Source organism: Oncorhynchus nerka, linkage group LG18 (genome assembly GCF_034236695.1).
Source record: "Oncorhynchus nerka isolate Pitt River linkage group LG18, Oner_Uvic_2.0, whole genome shotgun sequence".
Taxonomy (NCBI): domain Eukaryota; kingdom Metazoa; phylum Chordata; class Actinopteri; order Salmoniformes; family Salmonidae; genus Oncorhynchus; species Oncorhynchus nerka.
Window position 1 is genome coordinate 56,004,906 of NC_088413.1, and position 18,277 is coordinate 56,023,182.

General features: G+C 41.8%; 1 protein-coding gene across 2 annotated transcripts in view; it reads right to left on the reverse strand.

Annotated features, from left to right (window-relative positions):
- Nucleotides 1-4,817: 4,817 nt before the first annotated feature.
- The window catches only part of LOC115146159 (protein kinase C eta type-like), a 36,199-nt gene continuing 22,739 nt past the window's right edge, over nt 4,818-18,277 (reverse strand). For both annotated transcript variants that reach the window (XM_029688049.2, XM_029688051.2), the window contains 5 exons: nt 17,675-17,829; nt 14,270-14,408; nt 13,403-13,591; nt 5,740-5,886; nt 4,818-5,415 (listed from right to left, as the gene is read on the reverse strand). In XM_029688049.2, coding sequence (XP_029543909.1) covers nt 5,269-5,415; nt 5,740-5,886; nt 13,403-13,591; nt 14,270-14,408; nt 17,675-17,829 — 777 coding nt within the window. In that variant the 3' untranslated portion in view covers nt 4,818-5,268. The remainder of the gene's footprint in view (nt 5,416-5,739; nt 5,887-13,402; nt 13,592-14,269; nt 14,409-17,674; nt 17,830-18,277) is intronic.

Consider the following 18,277-nt stretch of genomic DNA (forward strand, 5'->3'; position numbering starts at 1 on the left):
AGTGCCAAACTCATTCCACGAGGGCAGAGTGTCTGCGGGTTTTCGCTCCTCCCTTGTAATTGATTGATGAATTCACCTGGTTGTCTAGGTCTTAATTGAAAGGAAAAAACTAAAACCTGTCGACGCTAGGCCCCCCATGGAATGAGTTTTGACACCCCTGCTGTAGGCTGTCAGTGCTCACCTGCTGGGGGGGAGGATGTGGGACCTGCCTGCAAAGCTGCAGATGTGTTTCCTGGAATACGTTGGCTCAACTGGGTGACGCAAGACCAGAATGACAGACAAGTCTGCTAGCAAGAGACATTCAGCAATACTGATGCTCAAATACTGTCAGTGGCTCCAAACATAAACATCGTCCTGTTTCAACCAAGTCATTTTCTGTGTGGGGTAGATGTCAAATTGAGGCTTGTGACATAATGCTTTTAGACAGTTTGAATAGTCCCCTCCAGGTCATCAATCAGCCAGGACAGAGGAGGTAAACTGAGATCCAATCAGCCACTGCAGAGTCACTGCCAGCAGCAACCAGAGCTGGTGTATAATGGCAGTTTGGACAGTATGTCTATCCACCCATAACAGGCCTCAGGAAAAGCTGCCAGACAGAGGTAAACAAATGGAGGCAAAGAGGCAAGTGGTTTAGCTCAATGCCCACACCAGTACTCACATTGCACAGGGGTTCAATCTTTGGCAAGGACTGAATAAAGCAGATGAGTAGGCTGCACTGGTGACTCCAGAGGTCAATGTATTTGAACTTAAACCTTGAGCTAAATTGATGCTCCAGTAAATCATAGAATAAAGAAGATAGAGGTGGGATTATGTGAGTTTAGTGCTGGCAGAGTTTTACTGAAATATTATGGGATAGAAAGTTTCATTCATACAAATCTTTCTGCAACTTTACATTTAGAGCCGTGCAAGGCATTCTTTTCCAACTAATGCCTATGTGTCTTCGTAGCACATGCAAGTGGAACAACAATGTACAAAATGTTCATTGTACCATCTTGTCCATTACTTCTCACTGGGCACAGACGTGATTTCAACATCTAGTTTTGATTTACATTTGGTTAGTTGTCAACTAACAAATTAAACCTGAAATCAACAAAAATGGTCACGTCATTGGAATTAGTTTTTTTTTAAATGGGGAAAAATACAACATTCCCTTTATCCCTTAAATTCATGACTTTTGCAAATCCAATCAGTTTTCCACATTGATTCAACAGCATCCCATATACTTTTATGTGGAAAGAACCTTGATTCTAACAGTTTTTGCCAAGTGAGCTATGCTCTGTTTAGGGGAGGGACATTCTCTGGCATTGTTTTCAGACAATGGTATTTTTTTTATACTTACTGTAATAATTTCTTCCAGCACAACACCCACAGGAAAGATCAGTGACTCCAGTAAGGAGTCTGAAGACTTTCTCAGTGCTAAAATGGCAGGAAGTTACCCATACTATCTGAACATAGGGTCAAAAACATCCAGATCTGAGCAGGTTCAACACAGCACATTGTTTCTACTGACTAATGTCATTTCCTTCAAGGCCAGAGAAGTGCTGTTTTCAAACCCATCTTCCATCTCCTGGACCAGCTGCTTATTAGCACAATGCTTGGCCAACATCGAAGTCTCTTTCAACGAACAGAAACCTCACCTTCCTGTAGCTATCAGATGTGACATTCGTGACACTCTGTGGTTTCCTGTTTATGCATTTATCGTCTGTGACGACAGTAAGAATGTAAGATATTCAGTACATGATGACTCAAACAGATGGATGTCTGTTATGGTTAGGGTTGCATTTTTGCTCTCCCTCTCTCAGGAGAGCCATGAAGCAACATAGGCAGTATAATCGGATAAAGTCGATATATTTGAATAGGTCATGTATAGTGTTAGCTCTAGGCAGGTGGTATTCACACCCTTTTACTTTTTCCACATTTTGTTGTGTTACAGCCTGAATTTAAAATTGATACAATTTTGATTTCTTGTGTGACTGGACTACACACAACACCCCATAATGTCAAAGTAGATTTATGTTTTTCAATTAAAAAACGATTTAATTACACATGACTTTCTTGAGTCAATAAATATTCAACCCCTTTGTTGTGGTAGACTAAAAAAGTTCAGGAGTAAAAGTTTGCTTAACAAGTCACATAATAAGTTGCATGGACTCACTCTGTATGCAATAATAGTGTTTAACATGAATGTTGAATGCCAACCTCATCTCTGTACCCCACACACAGATAATTGTTTAAAAGGTCCCTCAAAAGGTCCCTCAGTTGAGCATGGTGTAGAAGGTTTGAACGGCCCCTCAATGCCTCGCAAAGAAGGGCACTTATTGGTAGATGGGTAAAAATAAAAAAGCAGACATTGAATATCCCTTTCAGCATGGTGTAGTTATTAATTACACTCTGGATGGTGTATCAATACACCCTGTCACTACAAAGATACAGGCGTCATTTCTAACTCAGTGGCCGAAGAGGAAGGAAACCACTCAGGAATTTCACCATGAGGCCAAAGGGGACTTTAAAACAGTTACAGAGTTTAATGGCTGTGAAGAGAAAACTGAAGATGGGTCAGCAATATTGTAGTTACTCCACAATACTAACCTAATTGACAGAGTGAAAAGAAGGAAACCTGTACAGAATAAAAATATTCCAAAACATGCATCCTGTTTGCAACAACACACTAAAGTAATACTGCAAAAAAAATGCAGCAAAGCAATTCATTCTTAAATCCAATAAAACACATTACTGAGTACCTCTCTCCATATTTTCAAGCATAGTGGTGGCTGTATCATGTTATGGGTATGCTTGAGGACTGGGGAGGTTTTTGTATAAAAAATAAAATGGGAAGGAGCTAAGCAAAGGCAAAATCCTAGAGAAAAACCTGGTTCATTCTCATTTCCCCCAGACACTGTGTCACGACTTCTGCCGAAGTCTGTTCCTCTCCTTGTTCGGGCGGTGTTCGACGTCACCGGTCTTCTAGCCATCGCCAATCAATTTTTCATTTGTTTGGTCTGGTTTTCCCCACACACCTGGTTTTCATTCCCTCATTACGTGTTGTGTATTTAACCCTCTGTTCCCCCCATGTCTTTGTGTGGAATTGTTTGTTGTAAGTGCTTGTGCACATTGTTGTCTGGTGTGCAACGGGTTTTGTACCCATACGTTGTTATTCTGGATGCCGGTGGCTTTGTATATTAAACTGCTCCGGTTATTACCCAGTTCTGCTCTCCTGCGTCTGACTTCTCTGCCACCAGTTCCACACCCCTTACACACTGGATGATGAATTCACCTCTCAGCAGGATAATAACCTAAAACACAAGGTCAAATCTACACTGGAGTTACTTACCAAGAAGAAAGTGAATCTTCCTCAGTGGTCGAGTTACAGTTTTGACTTAAATTTACTTGAAAATCTATAGCAAGACTATAAAATGGTTGTCTAGCAATAATCAACAACAAATTTGTCAGAGCTTGAAGAAATGAGAAAATAATAAAAATGGGCAAATATTGCACAATCCAGGTGTGCAAAGCCCTTGGAGACTTACCCAGAAACACTCACAGCTGTAATCACTGCCAAAGGTTTCTACATAGTATTGACTTATGGGTGTGTATACTTACGTAAATTAGATATTTCTGTATTTCATTTTTTAAATTTTTTATTGCCACAACTTTGTCATTATGGCACATTGTGTGTAGATGGGTGAGGAAAAACATACATTTACACATTTTTCAATTCAGGCTAGAACACAAAAAAAGGGGTATGAATACTTTCTGAAGGCACTGTAAGTCAACGGACATTGGAGAAAATTTTCCATCACCTTCATGGTTTTACAGCCTTGAAAACAGCTTTCACTGTGCTGGCAGCCTGCAGCCTGTCTACCAGCATGTCTGCCCACAAACAAGGAATGTCTCATTGCAGATAAATTCTGTGAGTGTGTGAGAAAGGGTGGGTCTGGGGGGAAATGAATAAATTGTATTCATTTAACTGTTGAAGGACTGTGATCACATAGAACTGGATTAACATGGAAAGAAAGAATTGAGGTATTGGCAGTTATTAAAGCATACCTTAATCCATATAAACCTAAAAATATGCTTTTGTTTGGACCATTGGCATGTTCGTAATTGGTTTTCTTGATTGTCTGACATCTGCTATACCTTCTCAATTTGCCCAACTCTTCACCAGGTGCTGACATGTGCAGGCAGATGCACAGAGAAAAACTTTATGAAATTTCACAACAGCTCTGAATCACCAGTTCATTCAATTCAGATTAAATGTTGCATCATCTCGCACGGTTGACCAATGACAAAAGATTTCTTCAGAAAATTAGGTATAAAAACATTCTCATTAGAACATGCTTTCATAAACCCATCTTAAATGCAGAGAACAAAGCTTTAGCAATGTACCATTTTGACAGGGCACAGGGTGAGATGTATTCTTAAAAAGCAGAGACAAAACAAGTGGTAAGACAATGTCTCCCTCCCTCTTCTCTCTCCACATACCGCATCCCTGTGTTTGAGTTTAGGGGGAAAGTGTCTGACATGTATCTGCTCGAATGAGTGAGTGAGTGAGTGAGTGTGTGTGTTTGAGTGTGTGTTCTCCGTAAAGGACTTACGTCACTGAGAAACTATTTCACACAGCCCCCTCTGCAGTCCTTCCAGTATTAACGAGCAGCTCAGTTGTTCTGGGAAACCTTTCAGTGCTGATTACGTTACCCTTTACCCTGCCATCATTTGTGCTAGAGTCACAGGCAGTTTTGATGAATAATGATCCCAGCATTGAACAAAAGGTATGCCAAATTAATAAAAGACACACACACACACACACACACTTCCCATTAGTTCAAAAAGTGCTTGTATTCATCTTGAAGTACCTGTAGGCAAATTCATCTTTCCATATCAGGGGACAAATTGCCATTAAAATTGCTTTGCATTGCAGTCAGATACTGTAAGAGCATTACTACGCATTAATACACAAGGTTACAAGTCAAGACTGTCCCATGTTTTCCAAAGATGAAGGGAAGGATCGTGGAAAAACATCTGACTAAAATCTGGCCTCATTGAGTAACCTCTCTCTCTCTCTCCACAGAGAACCAGACAGTCATATACCACAGTGACGAGGGCTGAGTCTAAACTGCCTTTCAAAATTAGAGATACAGGCTAAGGCAGTGCCTAACAGTCAACTGTGCCAGTGAACTAGCCAGAGCTAGACACATTGTGATCCTGTATGGCTCCAGTCATCTGGAGGTGCAGGGGGGGGGGGGGGGCGGGGGGTTCACACAGGGCCTCCTAGTCGTCCAGCAGCTCAGGAGAGGTGAAAGAGAAGTTGTGGAACTCGTCCTGGTTGACAGAGGGAAGGAGATCCTCAATGGGCGTCAGGGTGGGCTCCTCCTGGGTGAAGTCTGGGTCAAAGTTGTTCACATCCTCTGCAGTTTTCTGGAGTGTTGGTTACACAGCATAGGGGGTAATGTTACAATAACACAAAAGATGGGTGAGAGGTTCTATAAAGAATTTGGGATAACTGCCAACAGATACCACTTTCATAACCCAGGTCACTACTTACCATAATACAATGAATAAGAGAGGAAACTGGGTGTGCATTGTAAATGGTACAATAAGACAGAAGGAGGTATTACAATTCAACAGTAGTGTCTACTGTAAACAGTTTGTATTGACATCATTGTGTAATTTGTCAGGTGCATCAGGTGTGTGTGTGTCTTACGATGCAGGGTTTGTGTATCAGGTGTGTGAGTGTCTTACGATGCGGGGTTTGAAGGGCGGCTCCTGCTCCCTGCAGTTCAGCTTGTCCCAGTTGATTCCAGTGAAGAAGACGTGGTTAGTCACAGCGTTCTCCCCACCCTCCGCCGCCACGCAGCCTAGACGCCGGGCAGGGTTCTTAGTCAGGAACTGAGGAGAGCACAGAAATATAACTGCATATGAGAAGTGAATAAAAGTACAATAAAATTATATAAATGTGTGTTAATGAAAGGGTGCAATATATAATTTGAGTGTGGCTTATAATTAGACTTTTGAGAATTGCATCAGCTCTGGTTTGAACTTGAATAACATCCCATCCACCTCCCTGACACACACATACACACAAAGGCCCAGTAGCACCTTCTTTTCCAGCTCATCTTAGCATCTGGCAAGACACAAATGTGTTTTGAAAATTCTATTCATCTTAAATGTGAGCCAACAAAACCAAGCAACCATTTCCTGGACTTAAGACGTGGACCTATCACATTCTTCTGTCCAACATCTGAAGTTGGAGTGTAAGAGCATTTGAGGGGAATTAACAGTAAAAGAAAACACAACAAACCAACATTAAAAACACATTTCCCAAAGGAGCGATTCCAGACGAACAAATGAATGTATATTGGCCAGCCTTGTGTTGGCGGAGGAGTCTGAACACACACCTTGGGGCTAGCAGTGGCATTCCCACTCAGCCAAAACTAATGAGCAGCCCTCTCTCTCCCCCAGGATGAATGAGACCAGATTCACCCCCATTCCACCTTAACATTAATAGGTCTTGTCACACCAGACCCAAACACAGTTAACGAACAGAGACTAGACCAGAATTAAAGCAATATCTAATCTAAGTAACAATCTTAATCACCCCAGTGCCATCTTGTTATTTTCCACCTGAACAAAGCAGCTCACAGTGAAAGAGGAGAAGAGAGAAGATGTAGAGAAAGGAGGAGACAAGCAGAGGCTAGGAGAGCATAGTAGAGGATCAAAAGAAATGGGTCAGTCAGTTCATGATGAGCCAGAGAGAATTGCACTATGTAATTCTGTCCTCCTCAACTGACCACAAAGTTGAAATTGGGCAATCCTATTTGAGTCTATCATATTTTCCACTAGCTCTACCGGGGCTGTGCGATCCATCCACTCTGCCAGGCCTAAGAACTAAACTCTGCAGAGAGACACCATGCAAAGTATGGCTTCACGGATCTACCCGAACCCGATATCTGACCCGACATTTTGTCTGGGCCGGATCCTGCTCAGTGGTCACGAACCTCAGATCTCTGTGAAAATATGTGAAATACTGACCCGGGATCGGAGGTCGGTATTATATTTGAAGAGTTCCTAACTTCCTAAACAACATTAACACAAATTTCACACATTGACATTTTATTCTCTCAAAGGACTACATCTTTCATCAAACCAAATGTGTCAATATTATTTTGCAACAAAATATCATTCACTTTATGAAAATGAGCCACTGTATGTCAGTGACGTGGGGTAAAATAGGCTACTTGTTGTAGGAGAGGAGGAGGACGACGCAGAGGGAAAGAGTGATAGCCCGTCGATATAAAGTGAGTTAATGAAACATTGAGACATTCTTTATTGATGTGAAGAAGAAAATGAATGAAAGAGTACAAGGAGGCAAAACCGACAGGGAAATCCTCTGTATGGGCCTCATTTATGCACATTGTGGATACGGAGGGGAAAAGACGGTCGCCCATATTTTCAAGACCTGAGCTATTTAATTTATTTATTCAATTTACTAGTTATTTAGGTTAGCTAAGTAATTTGTTTAGGCTATCTTGCTATTTTATTTGAGTATTGTCTTTGTTTAAAATAACAGTTTGTTAACTAATGTTGAATGACTCAAGTCAAGTGTGATATTTGTCAGCAAAGACGAGTGACTCATTCATGTGCTAGTTGTGGCTTTCATCTAAAATAAATAAGTTATTCTATAATACAAAGTATTGATACATTCTTTCTGATCGTCTTTAATAAAGAACATTTTTGACCAAGTTAATGGCGCCGGATAGGATGTCTGCCGTTTTAAGGGCTCCTAACCAACTGTGCTATTTTGTTAGTTTTTTTGCGTTGTTTGTAACATGTTATGAACATAAAGTTGCTGCTACCGTCTCTTATGACCAAAAAGAGCTTCTGGACATCTGAACAGCGATTACTCACCTCAAACTGGACAACGATTTTCTTTAATGAGTCCGACAAAGGATATACTGTTTTCCGGAGAACAGGTCCACATCCCTGTCATTTGCGTGAAGAAAAGGTGGAGATACCGAGGGATAAGGTCGGGGTGCCTTGTTAGGATTCGAAGGAGAGTGAGTAAATCGACATTACCATCGGTTCTATTAGCCAATGTGCAATCACTGGAAAACAAACTTGATGATCTACGGTCAAGACTATCCTACCAACGGGACCTACCAAAGGGACAAAAACGGTAATATCTTATGTTTCACAGAGTCGTGGCTGAATGACGACACGGATAATATAGAGCTGGCTGGTTTTTCTGTGTATCGCCAGGGCAGAGTAGCTACGTCTGGTAAGAGGGGTGGGGGTGTGTGTCTATTTGTCAATAACTGCTGGTGGGCGATGTCTAACGCTAAAGATTTATTGAGGTATTGCTCACCTGAGGTAGAATACCTCATGATAAACTGTAGACCACACTATCTACCAAGAGAGTTCTCAAGACCGCACTCAACGTGCTGTATAAGGCCATAAGCAAACATGAAAACGCACATCAAGAAGCGGTGCTCCTAGTGGCCAGGGACTTGAATGCAGGAAAACTTAAATCTGTTTCACCTCATTTCGACCAGCTTGTCACATGTGCAACCAGAGGGAAAAAAGTCAATCTAGACCCCCTTTACTCCACACTCAGAGAAGTATACAAAGCTCTCCCTCGCCCTCCATTTAGCAAATCTAACCATAACTCTATCCTCCTGATTCCTGCTTACAAGCAAAAACTAAAGCAGGAAGCACCAGTGACTCGCTCAATACGGAAGTGGTCCGATGATGTGGATGCTACAGGACCGTTTTTCTAGCACAGACTGTAATATGTTCCGTGATTCATCCAATAACATTGAGGATTATACCACCTCAGTCACCAGCAATAAGTGCATTGAGGACATCAGTGACCGTACGCACATATCCCAACATCGACGGGGCTGAAGTGGAGTGGGTCGAGAATTTCAAGTACCTTGGTGTTCACATCAACAACAAACTATCATGGTCAAAACACACCAATACAGTCATGAAGAGAGCACGACAACACCTTTTCCCCTTCAGAAGACTGAAACAACTTGGCATTGGTCCCCAGATCCTCAAAAGGTTCTACAAGCTGCACCATCGAGAGCATCCTGACCGGTTGCATCACCGCCTGGTATGGCAACTGCTTGGTATCTGACCGTTAGGCGATAGAGGGTAGTGCATACGATCCAATACATCACTAGGGCCAAGCTTCCTGCCATCCAGGACCTCTATACCAGACGGTGTCAGAGGAAGGCCCAAAAAATTGTCAAAGACTCCAGTCACCCGAGTCTCTCTGCTACCGTACGGCAAGCGGTGCTGGAGCTCCAAGTCTAGGTCCTTAACAGCTTCTACCCCAATGCTATAAGACTGCTGAACAATTCATCAAATGGACACCCGGACTATTTACATCGACACCCCCCACCCCACCTTTGTTTTTACACTGCTGCTACTCACTGTTGATCATCAATGAATAGTCACTTTACCCCTACCTACACGTACAAATTACATTGACAAACCTGTACCCCCCCCCATATTTACTCGGTACCGGTACCCCCTGTATATAGCGTCGTTATTGTTATGTAATTCTACTGTGTCACTTTTTATTTTTACTTTATTTAGTAAATATTTTATTAACTCTATTTCTTGAACTGCACTGTTGGTTAAAAGCTTGTAAGTAAGCATTTCACAGTAAGGTCTACACCTGTTGTATTCGGCGCATGTGATAAATAAAATTTGATTTGCTCATGTTGTGTGTGTGTGTGTGTGTGTGTGGTAGACTGATTGCCATAGGTTTATCTGCAGAAAACATAGTAGCCTAATACTGAAGGGCTGCCGATTTAATGATTGTGTATGGCATGGATAGGTATAAGAAATCAGGACAACTTGTCTATTCAATTATTAATATTTTATTAACTCTCCAGACGGTAGGACTACACAGCCGTAGCGTGGATGACTTTTCTATCAAACCCGCATCCAAACCAATCTCAGGCTAATTCTGTATGCCTAAAGGATATATCTACATTTCATTTAGAAAAAAAATATTAGGCTAATATATTGAGTTAGACTCGAGTTAAAGAAATAGCCGACTAAAATATGTCTTACCACACAGAACTCACAAGGCATCTCAAATAGGATTGCCCAATTTCAACTTTGTGGTCGGTTGAGGAGGACAGAATTACAGAGTGCAATTCTCTCTGGCTCATCATGAACTGACTGACCCATTTCCTTTGATCCTCTACTCTTCTCTCCAATCCAAAAATAGCGTTGTCATAGCGGGAATAGTAACCTAGACCTACAGATCCTAATTCTTGGAAATTACACGGGAATGCAGATGGGAGACTTCGTCCTTTCGTTGCTTATTCAAAATGTATTTTGAATTTGAAGCTTACTGGTCAAACAGGCCTAACTTTCATCTAAATCAATGTTGATCAAAAAAGTTAAATAGGCTAGATTGTAATGTTGCTCAGTAAAAGAATAGGCCTACAGAATATTAGGTTACAGGCAAAAGTGAACTCTTCGCTGCTTTGTCTGGCACGCAATGATCATCACATAAAAAATCATCCTTCTCAAATATTTGATCAACACCAATAAGGAAAACATTTCTGAAAACCTCAATGTTCTCCATCTAACTATAGGGATATAATTGTGAAAATACCAAACTGCAATTATTTTTAGATACAACTGAAAATGCACATTAAAGTACACTACCAGACATGTCAATTTTTTTGCTGGATTGCGCGGCAATAAAGGTGCATTTTTTTAACAGACGGGTGGATGCAATTCTCTCTCAGCTCGGACATGTTTTGGGTCAGATCTGGCCCACCTCGGATGCCAATTGGATTTTTTTTTCCCCTGTCGGGACGGGAAGGAATTTAACGGATCCAATTCGGTTCGGATCTCAATTTTGGGATCCAAGAAAACCTCTAATGAAAAGCAACAAGACACCAAAATACATTTACCCTGCTCTTATTTGAGAGTCAAATATGAGGTGGGACAATGTCCACCTCAGCATCTCAACTGTCAAACACCAAACAGTGTGCTCTCTGTTTGAGTCAGGGGGGGTATTTATAGCCAGAGCAGCAGCGGCGCAGCAGACTGTGCCTTAATATAGTTAGGTAAGAGGACAGGGCCAACACAACAGCTGGCTGAGTGAGGGAGCACTTATACACATAGCTACAGCGCTCCACTGACCAAAAACTATCCCCAAACCTCTGCCCTGTGTGATCGCTCTAACCTGAGGGTTTATCAGTGGTGGAAAAGGTAGCCAATTGTCATACTTGGGTAAAAGTATAGATACCTTAATAGATAGTTACTCATGTAAAAGTGAAAGTCACCCAGTAAAATACTACATGAGTAAAAGTCTAAAAGTATTTGGTTCTAAATATACTTCAGTATCAAAAGTAAATGTAATTGCTAAAATATACTTAAGTATCAAAAGTCAAAGTATAAATAATTTCAAATTCCTTTTTTAAGCAAAGCAGACGGCACCATTTTCTTGTTTTAAAAATGTACGGATAGTCAGGGGTACGCTCCAACATTCAGACATCATTTACAAACGATGCATGTGTGTTTAGTGAGTCGGCCAGATCAAAAGCAGCAGGGATGACCATGTGTTCTCTTGATAAGCAGCAGGGATGACCATGTGTTCTCTCTTGATAAGCAGCAGGGATGACCATGTGTTCTCTTGATAAGCAGCAGGGATGACCATGTGTTCTCTTGATAAGCAGCAGGGATGACCATGTGTTCTCTTGATAAGCAGCAGGGATGACCATGTGTTCTCTTGATAAGCAGCAGGGATGACCATGTGTTCTCTTGATAAGCAGCAGGGATGACACCAACATAAAGTGCCTTAATAGGATATTGATATTGATACTTTTGTACCTGTTTCCTCTAGCATCTTCACATGGTCCTTTGCTGTTTTTCTGTGATTGATTTGCACTTTTCGCACCAAAGCACGTTCATCTCTAGGAGACGGAATGCATCTCCTTCCTGAGCGGTATGACGGCTGCGTGGTCCCATGGTGTTTATAATTGTGTACTATTGTTTGTACAGATGAACGTGGTACCTTCAGGCATTTGGAAATTGCTTCCAAGGATGAACCAGACTTGTTGAGGTCTTGTTGTGGAAATAATCAGAATTTGTTGGTAACATAGGTAAGATGTTTTATATTCATCATATGTTTGTAAGTTACTTCTCATCAGAATGGTATTTTTGTATAATACTGTGGCGAGGTTGCAGTTATCTGTTCTATGTCAAGACTAAGTTGCATGGGCCGCAGAGAGGGGAGAGGTCAAAGTGTCATCATGTGTAAACATATCTTTTGCTCCACTGTGTCTGTGTGGAGTCACTCCCTACTTTTCCCAGCGGGGAAAGGAGGGTGGCAGTGTCTGGAATCATTCTATGCTCCCTCTAATGTTGTCCCTCTCTTAACCTATAGCAATCATTCTCCTCTCCGTGAGTTTGTCCAGGATTGGTTGTATTTAGAATTGGTTGTATCTAAATTACAATTTGATAACACCTGTTGATATGGAGGATTGGTTTATGGTTCTGGGGTTTGAGTAAGGAGACAAAGCTGAACGATTTATTATGTCTATGCTGTCTGACTATGTGTGTTCTTTGCTATTAAAGGATCGCAGTTGCAATGCAGAAGGGGCTCTCAGAGAATTCACTGAGAGACACTGAATTACCTGAGAGTCACAGGATTGTGATAGAGCTCATATAATTAAAGATGGACTTTGATAACTAACTGACTTGTGTGTGTGGTTTGCTCCCATGATTTGGTAAATAGAGGAAATTTCCACGACAGTCTACAATTTTTTTCTGGCATTTTGCCATGATGTCAAGCATAGAGGCACTGAGTTTGAAGGTAGGCCTTGAAACACATCCACAGGTACACCTCCAATTGACTCAAATTATGTCAATTAGCCTATCAGAAGATTCTAAAGCCATGACATCATTTTCTGGAATTTTCCAAGCTGTTTAAATGCACAGTCAACTTAGTGTATATAAACTTCTGACCACTAGAATTGTGATACAGTGAATTATAAGTGAAATAATCTCTGTAAACAATTGTTGGAAAAATTACTTATGTCATGCACAAAGTAGATGTCCTAACTGACTTGCCAAAACTATAGTTTGTTAACAAGAAAATAGTTTTAATGACTCCAACCTAAGTGTATGTAAACTTCCGACTTCAACTGGAGCTAATTAAATTAACTCAGAAAACCACAACTGTGTGGATGAAAGTACATGCTTTTAATATACTTTGTGTCCTTCACTTACTCAAGGGTTTCCTTTATTTTGGCAGTCACCTGTACATTCTCTGACATAAACACTATAAAGGCCTCTGTAACATGAACAACATTGACTCTTATTGACATTCAGGAAAGATTGATGAGCTCCGCATTGAGGATAGACTTACAGCTTTCAGGATATTGACTGCCTCAGCACTCAGCCAGGATGCATAGCTGATCTCCTCATTCAGGATGGACTCAAACAGGTCGTCCTCGTTCTCTGCCTCAAAGGGGGCGTGGCCAGACAGCATCTCATAGAGCAGCACGCCGAGAGACCACCAGTCCACAGACGGCCCGTACTGCATCTCCTGAAGGATCTGGGTACCCACAAAAACATCACATAAAACCACATTACACACCACAGCAAAGAACCTGTACTGTACTTCATCTCCTGAAGTTTTTGTACTGGAGTATTACAGAAGGTAACATCAGAAACCACTAAGCCAAGACCGGTTACTGGGTTTAGCTGCTCTTCATTTGGATACACTGAGGACTGAGTGTTGGGGATGGCAATGAAGCCCTTCATAAATCCAGACTTGTGCGCTTCAGTCATAAAAATTTAACTATATGCTTCCCCTACAAACCCATGCACACTCCAATACACACATTCATATTCATATTCACAAAGGACCCCTCTCTTGGTACATTTGGTGGTGGGGATTTTAAAAATGTTGGCAAACAGAGCCTGTGAGAGGCAGATGGGGCTTTCCTGACAGAACTGAAACGGTGGTAGGTGGCCAATCCAACACAGGTGTGTTACCTAACTACTAACCACCAGAGAGGCTGGACTAGAGGACCAGTGGTCACAGTGTTGGTATTCAGAGTGGTGGGGTGATGTAGTGGGGCTGGGACTTCGGATGGCTCCTATAAAGAATGTGAACTCTAATGACCTTAGACAGATTTATGGGAAACTGATGCTTCATGATTACCATTGGGGTAAAGAATGGTATCTTAGTTCAGAGGAAGGGGTGTATGAGTGGAGGGGGTAAACTGACCTCTGGGGCGATGTAGTCAGGAGTCCCGCAGAAGGTGCCTGTGGCCACACCTTCAAACATGCCCTCCTTGCACATGCCGAAATCAGCCAGCTTACAGTGTCCGTCCTTATCAAGGAGGACATTGTCCAGCTTCAGATCCCTGGAAAACACAACAGCACAAACATTCACACACAAATACCTCATTACAAACATCTCCTGACCTGTAGACGCCACAGCTAAACCCATAAATCTGTACTTTACATTTTTTTGGGGCAACTATTTCACTTCCAGTATGTTCCCCATTATCAGCGAGTCAGCAAATGCTGCTATATTACATGTGACTGCTAAACTGTCCCACGCCAACCCCGTTGAAAGTTGTTGCTAAAAATAAGTATTTGCGTTTAAAGAGTGTAGTGAGTATAGGCCACATGAGGACAGTGACCACATGTAGGACCAGGAGACATGGAGAATAGAGCTGAACAGAGAGCTACAGTACTGGCAGCAGAGAGAAGTCTGCCACATTCATGACAGAGCCTAATGGGGCTGGGGGTGTGTGCTGCAGTGTCAATATTGACCTGTCAAAATGGGAAATGAATGGAAATGAATGTGCTCGGCGCTCTAGTATCTTTGAAGGTTGTCTAGAGTCTTTGAATTAGCAATACTTATCATCAGGAGAAACTATAAGTTAGGAGCAGAGCAGAGCAATAAGTTGTTTCCTACATAATAAATCATCCCCAGTCACACTAAGTTGGCTCTGTCTATAATGCCCCCCCCCCATTGAGGCCTTTGGAGCCCTGGCAGTCTGAAAAACAGATTAACCAAGCCAATAGCATTAATCTAAGATCAGGTGACACAGCAGTGATGTCATGTCACCAAGGTGATCGACTGGCATAGCTGAGTGAGCAGGTAAAGGTGAGGTAATGATCTTACAAAACATTTAAGTGTGTGAGAGAGGGAGAGAAAGATAAAGACAGTGTGCCAGGTCAAGCCACGCACGCACACTCACACTACTGGAAGTGTGGTTGGTTTAAGCTGGTTTGTCCTGACTTACCGTAAACTCATTGTGTAATACTGATTTACTTCCTCATGGTGCCTCTGGCTTACGGCAAAACAAACAACACAGGCCAAGTGAGGGCAGCTCTCTTTTCAACCAAACACTAATGTCATGGGAATTCAACCCAGGAGTATACATTTCACTACATGTTATAGGGCAGGGGTAGGCAACTCTTACCCTACGAGGTCCGGAGCCTGCTGGTTTTCTGTTCTACCTGATAATGAATTGTACACACCTGGTGTCCGAGGTCTAAATCAGTCCCTGATTAGAGGGGAACAATGAAAAGATGCAATGGAACTGGCTTTGAGGTCCAGAGTTGAGTTTGAGGGTCATAGGGCATCATGAAGCTTCAGTACAACATCAACACCGACAAGCAGCCCCGCAAGAGTTCGTTTTCCATAGAAACAACAGATAGCTGTGAGGGAGCCAAGTGTTTTTTTTTAGGCTTGAGTCTAATGAAGCACTGTTCTACTCAGAGTGACCCTCTACTTAATCACAAACCTTGCCTGCTTCCTGTCCTCTGGTTTATCTCAGTGTTTTATCTCCAAGCCAACTGCAGTCTCTATCTCATCCACTCACTTCCTCTTCATCACTTCCTGTGAGAGGCATGGCTGGGTGGGTAGGGAATTAACATAGACAATATACATTAGACCTTTGTCTGTGAGATGTAGGTCATAGTGAAGGTGTGGTCATGACCCTGAGGACAAACAGTCATGCTGATTTTCTGAGAATCACATCTACAACTGGTGATTGGGAAACAGCTGCAGCCGAAGAGGAACAAAGTGCCTCACTAGAATACTGTAAGGGGGAAGTTTTAGGTGAGGGAGAAGTTAGTGATGTACACCCAGGCCGTTTTACATATTAATGGTTACCCAGCTAGCACATAATGTTCTGAGAACCATATGTTTCTTAGAGCGTGGTTTTCCTATGGTTATTCTATCTTCCCACAACTTTCTGGGAATGGAGCAGGACAGTTGATTGGCTTTGGAACATTCTCTGCACATTTAAGGAACTTGACAAAATAACGTAATTTTCTTGGTACTTCATTAAATTTCCTAAAAGTTCAAAACATGGTTACATTTAGTTACGGTTTTGGCAATGTTTTATGAATGTTCTCCAACTGATTTGATATGGTGAATGTTCTCAAATAGTTCAGAGAACGTTAAGAAACAACATTCTCCTGGGGGAATTTCAATACTTCAGCATAACAGAAGATCATAGGTTAGAATCTCACTGATGCCTTGCCACAATAACAAAATGTGTCTACATGATAATTGCCTAAGCTAATTAATTTCCATGTCCCTATGTGTGCTTGGAGTACAAAACAGTTAACCTGAGCTAGCAGTGTTATATAGTCCTATTGAAACATTCAGTGAAAGTTCATCTAGAATTTCCATTCTCAGGATGTTAATAAAACCTCCCAGGAAAACATTTAGGGAACCATAGTAAAACGTTCTCAGAATCTCCTGTATGTATGATCCCAGAACAAGCAACATTTTCACAGAAATTCTCAGAACGGTAAAACTGAACGTTTTTTAAACGGTCAGGAAACTTATGGCTTAGTTCCCAGAACCAAAAACTTACGTTCCCTCAACTTCCAAGGAACCAAATGTGTTTGCTGGGTAGTTAGTTTGTGTGCGGTTCTGGTCTTCAAACGTGAGAATGACTAACAGCACAGTCAGCAAACATAAAGAGATTACGATCTAATCATAATACATTCGAGACAAACACTAAAACTAATTTGTTCTCCAAATGGGTACACTGGTGGTCTTTAACATGTTGAAATTAGGTACTATTTGCTCTGGTCTTCGATTCAAGACTATATTAATGGACTAAAATTGAGGTTAAAGCACTTTTGCAAAAACAATTATTATTATTATTATTTTATTGCCCCTGATAGGCTGATAATATTAGCCCTTTACCTCAGGGTGAAAGAGCACAAGGAAGAGATAGTTGAGACACGATAAAGACATTACTTTACATAATACACTTGGGCTACATCTGGGGCCATGAGCTGAGAAGTCAGCACGAGGTCTTTAGTACTGTTATAGAGCAAGACCTGGAGTACTAGGGTTAGGCTATTTCCAGGAAAGGACATTAGCTCGTCACGTGAAGCTAGCAGTCTTGCTATGTGGCGCTGACACGGAGGGCTATCTAAATATAAACTCAACATTTAGCGTAGCCGCTCACATGATGCTGCCACCTTTATCAACATGAGGCTTGACAGAGACCTTTGTGTTGGCCATCACAGTAAGTTGACAACAGCCCCGTAAAAAGACTAGATGGATTAGAACCAGTCAAAGGCCACCCTGGCATCACTCCAACTAAATGTTAGCTGTCTCTATATAAGAGCATGTGATTGTGTGTCAGACCTGTAGACGATGCCCTTGCTGTGCAGGAACATAAGTGCAGAGGTGATCTCGGCGGTGTAGAAGCGAGCGCGGCACTCCTCAAACTTTCTGGACTTCTGGATGTGGAACATGAGGTCGCCCCCATTGACAAACTCCATCACAAAGAACAGGCGGTCCTGGAACACAGGGACAACGGCTCCTTTGTCAAATACACAACAATGAAACCCCACTACCTCCACAACAGCTCGAGGACATACCAATTCCTCGTGTCAAGGAGGTAATGGTGTCTAATACTCATACATTTCATGAGCCCATATAGCAGATTCATGCAGCCATCACTGCAGAGCCACAACTCCATGATACTAATGAGAAAATACACTGTGCAAATACATACATCCTTTTTTTCTCATTACAGGTTAGACACCCGCATGTTCCAGAACATGAGCAGGAAAAAACACTTCCCTGTGGAACATGAAGTGCAGTACTGTCTGGGTCATAAATGTCCCAGACATGACTAGCCAGCACATGGTAGAACAGACCCTGTGAACACTAGCTAGGTAGAGAGTCTATAGAGTTTCGATTGACCTTACTATGATCATCTCCTAAACATGTCTTACATTGACT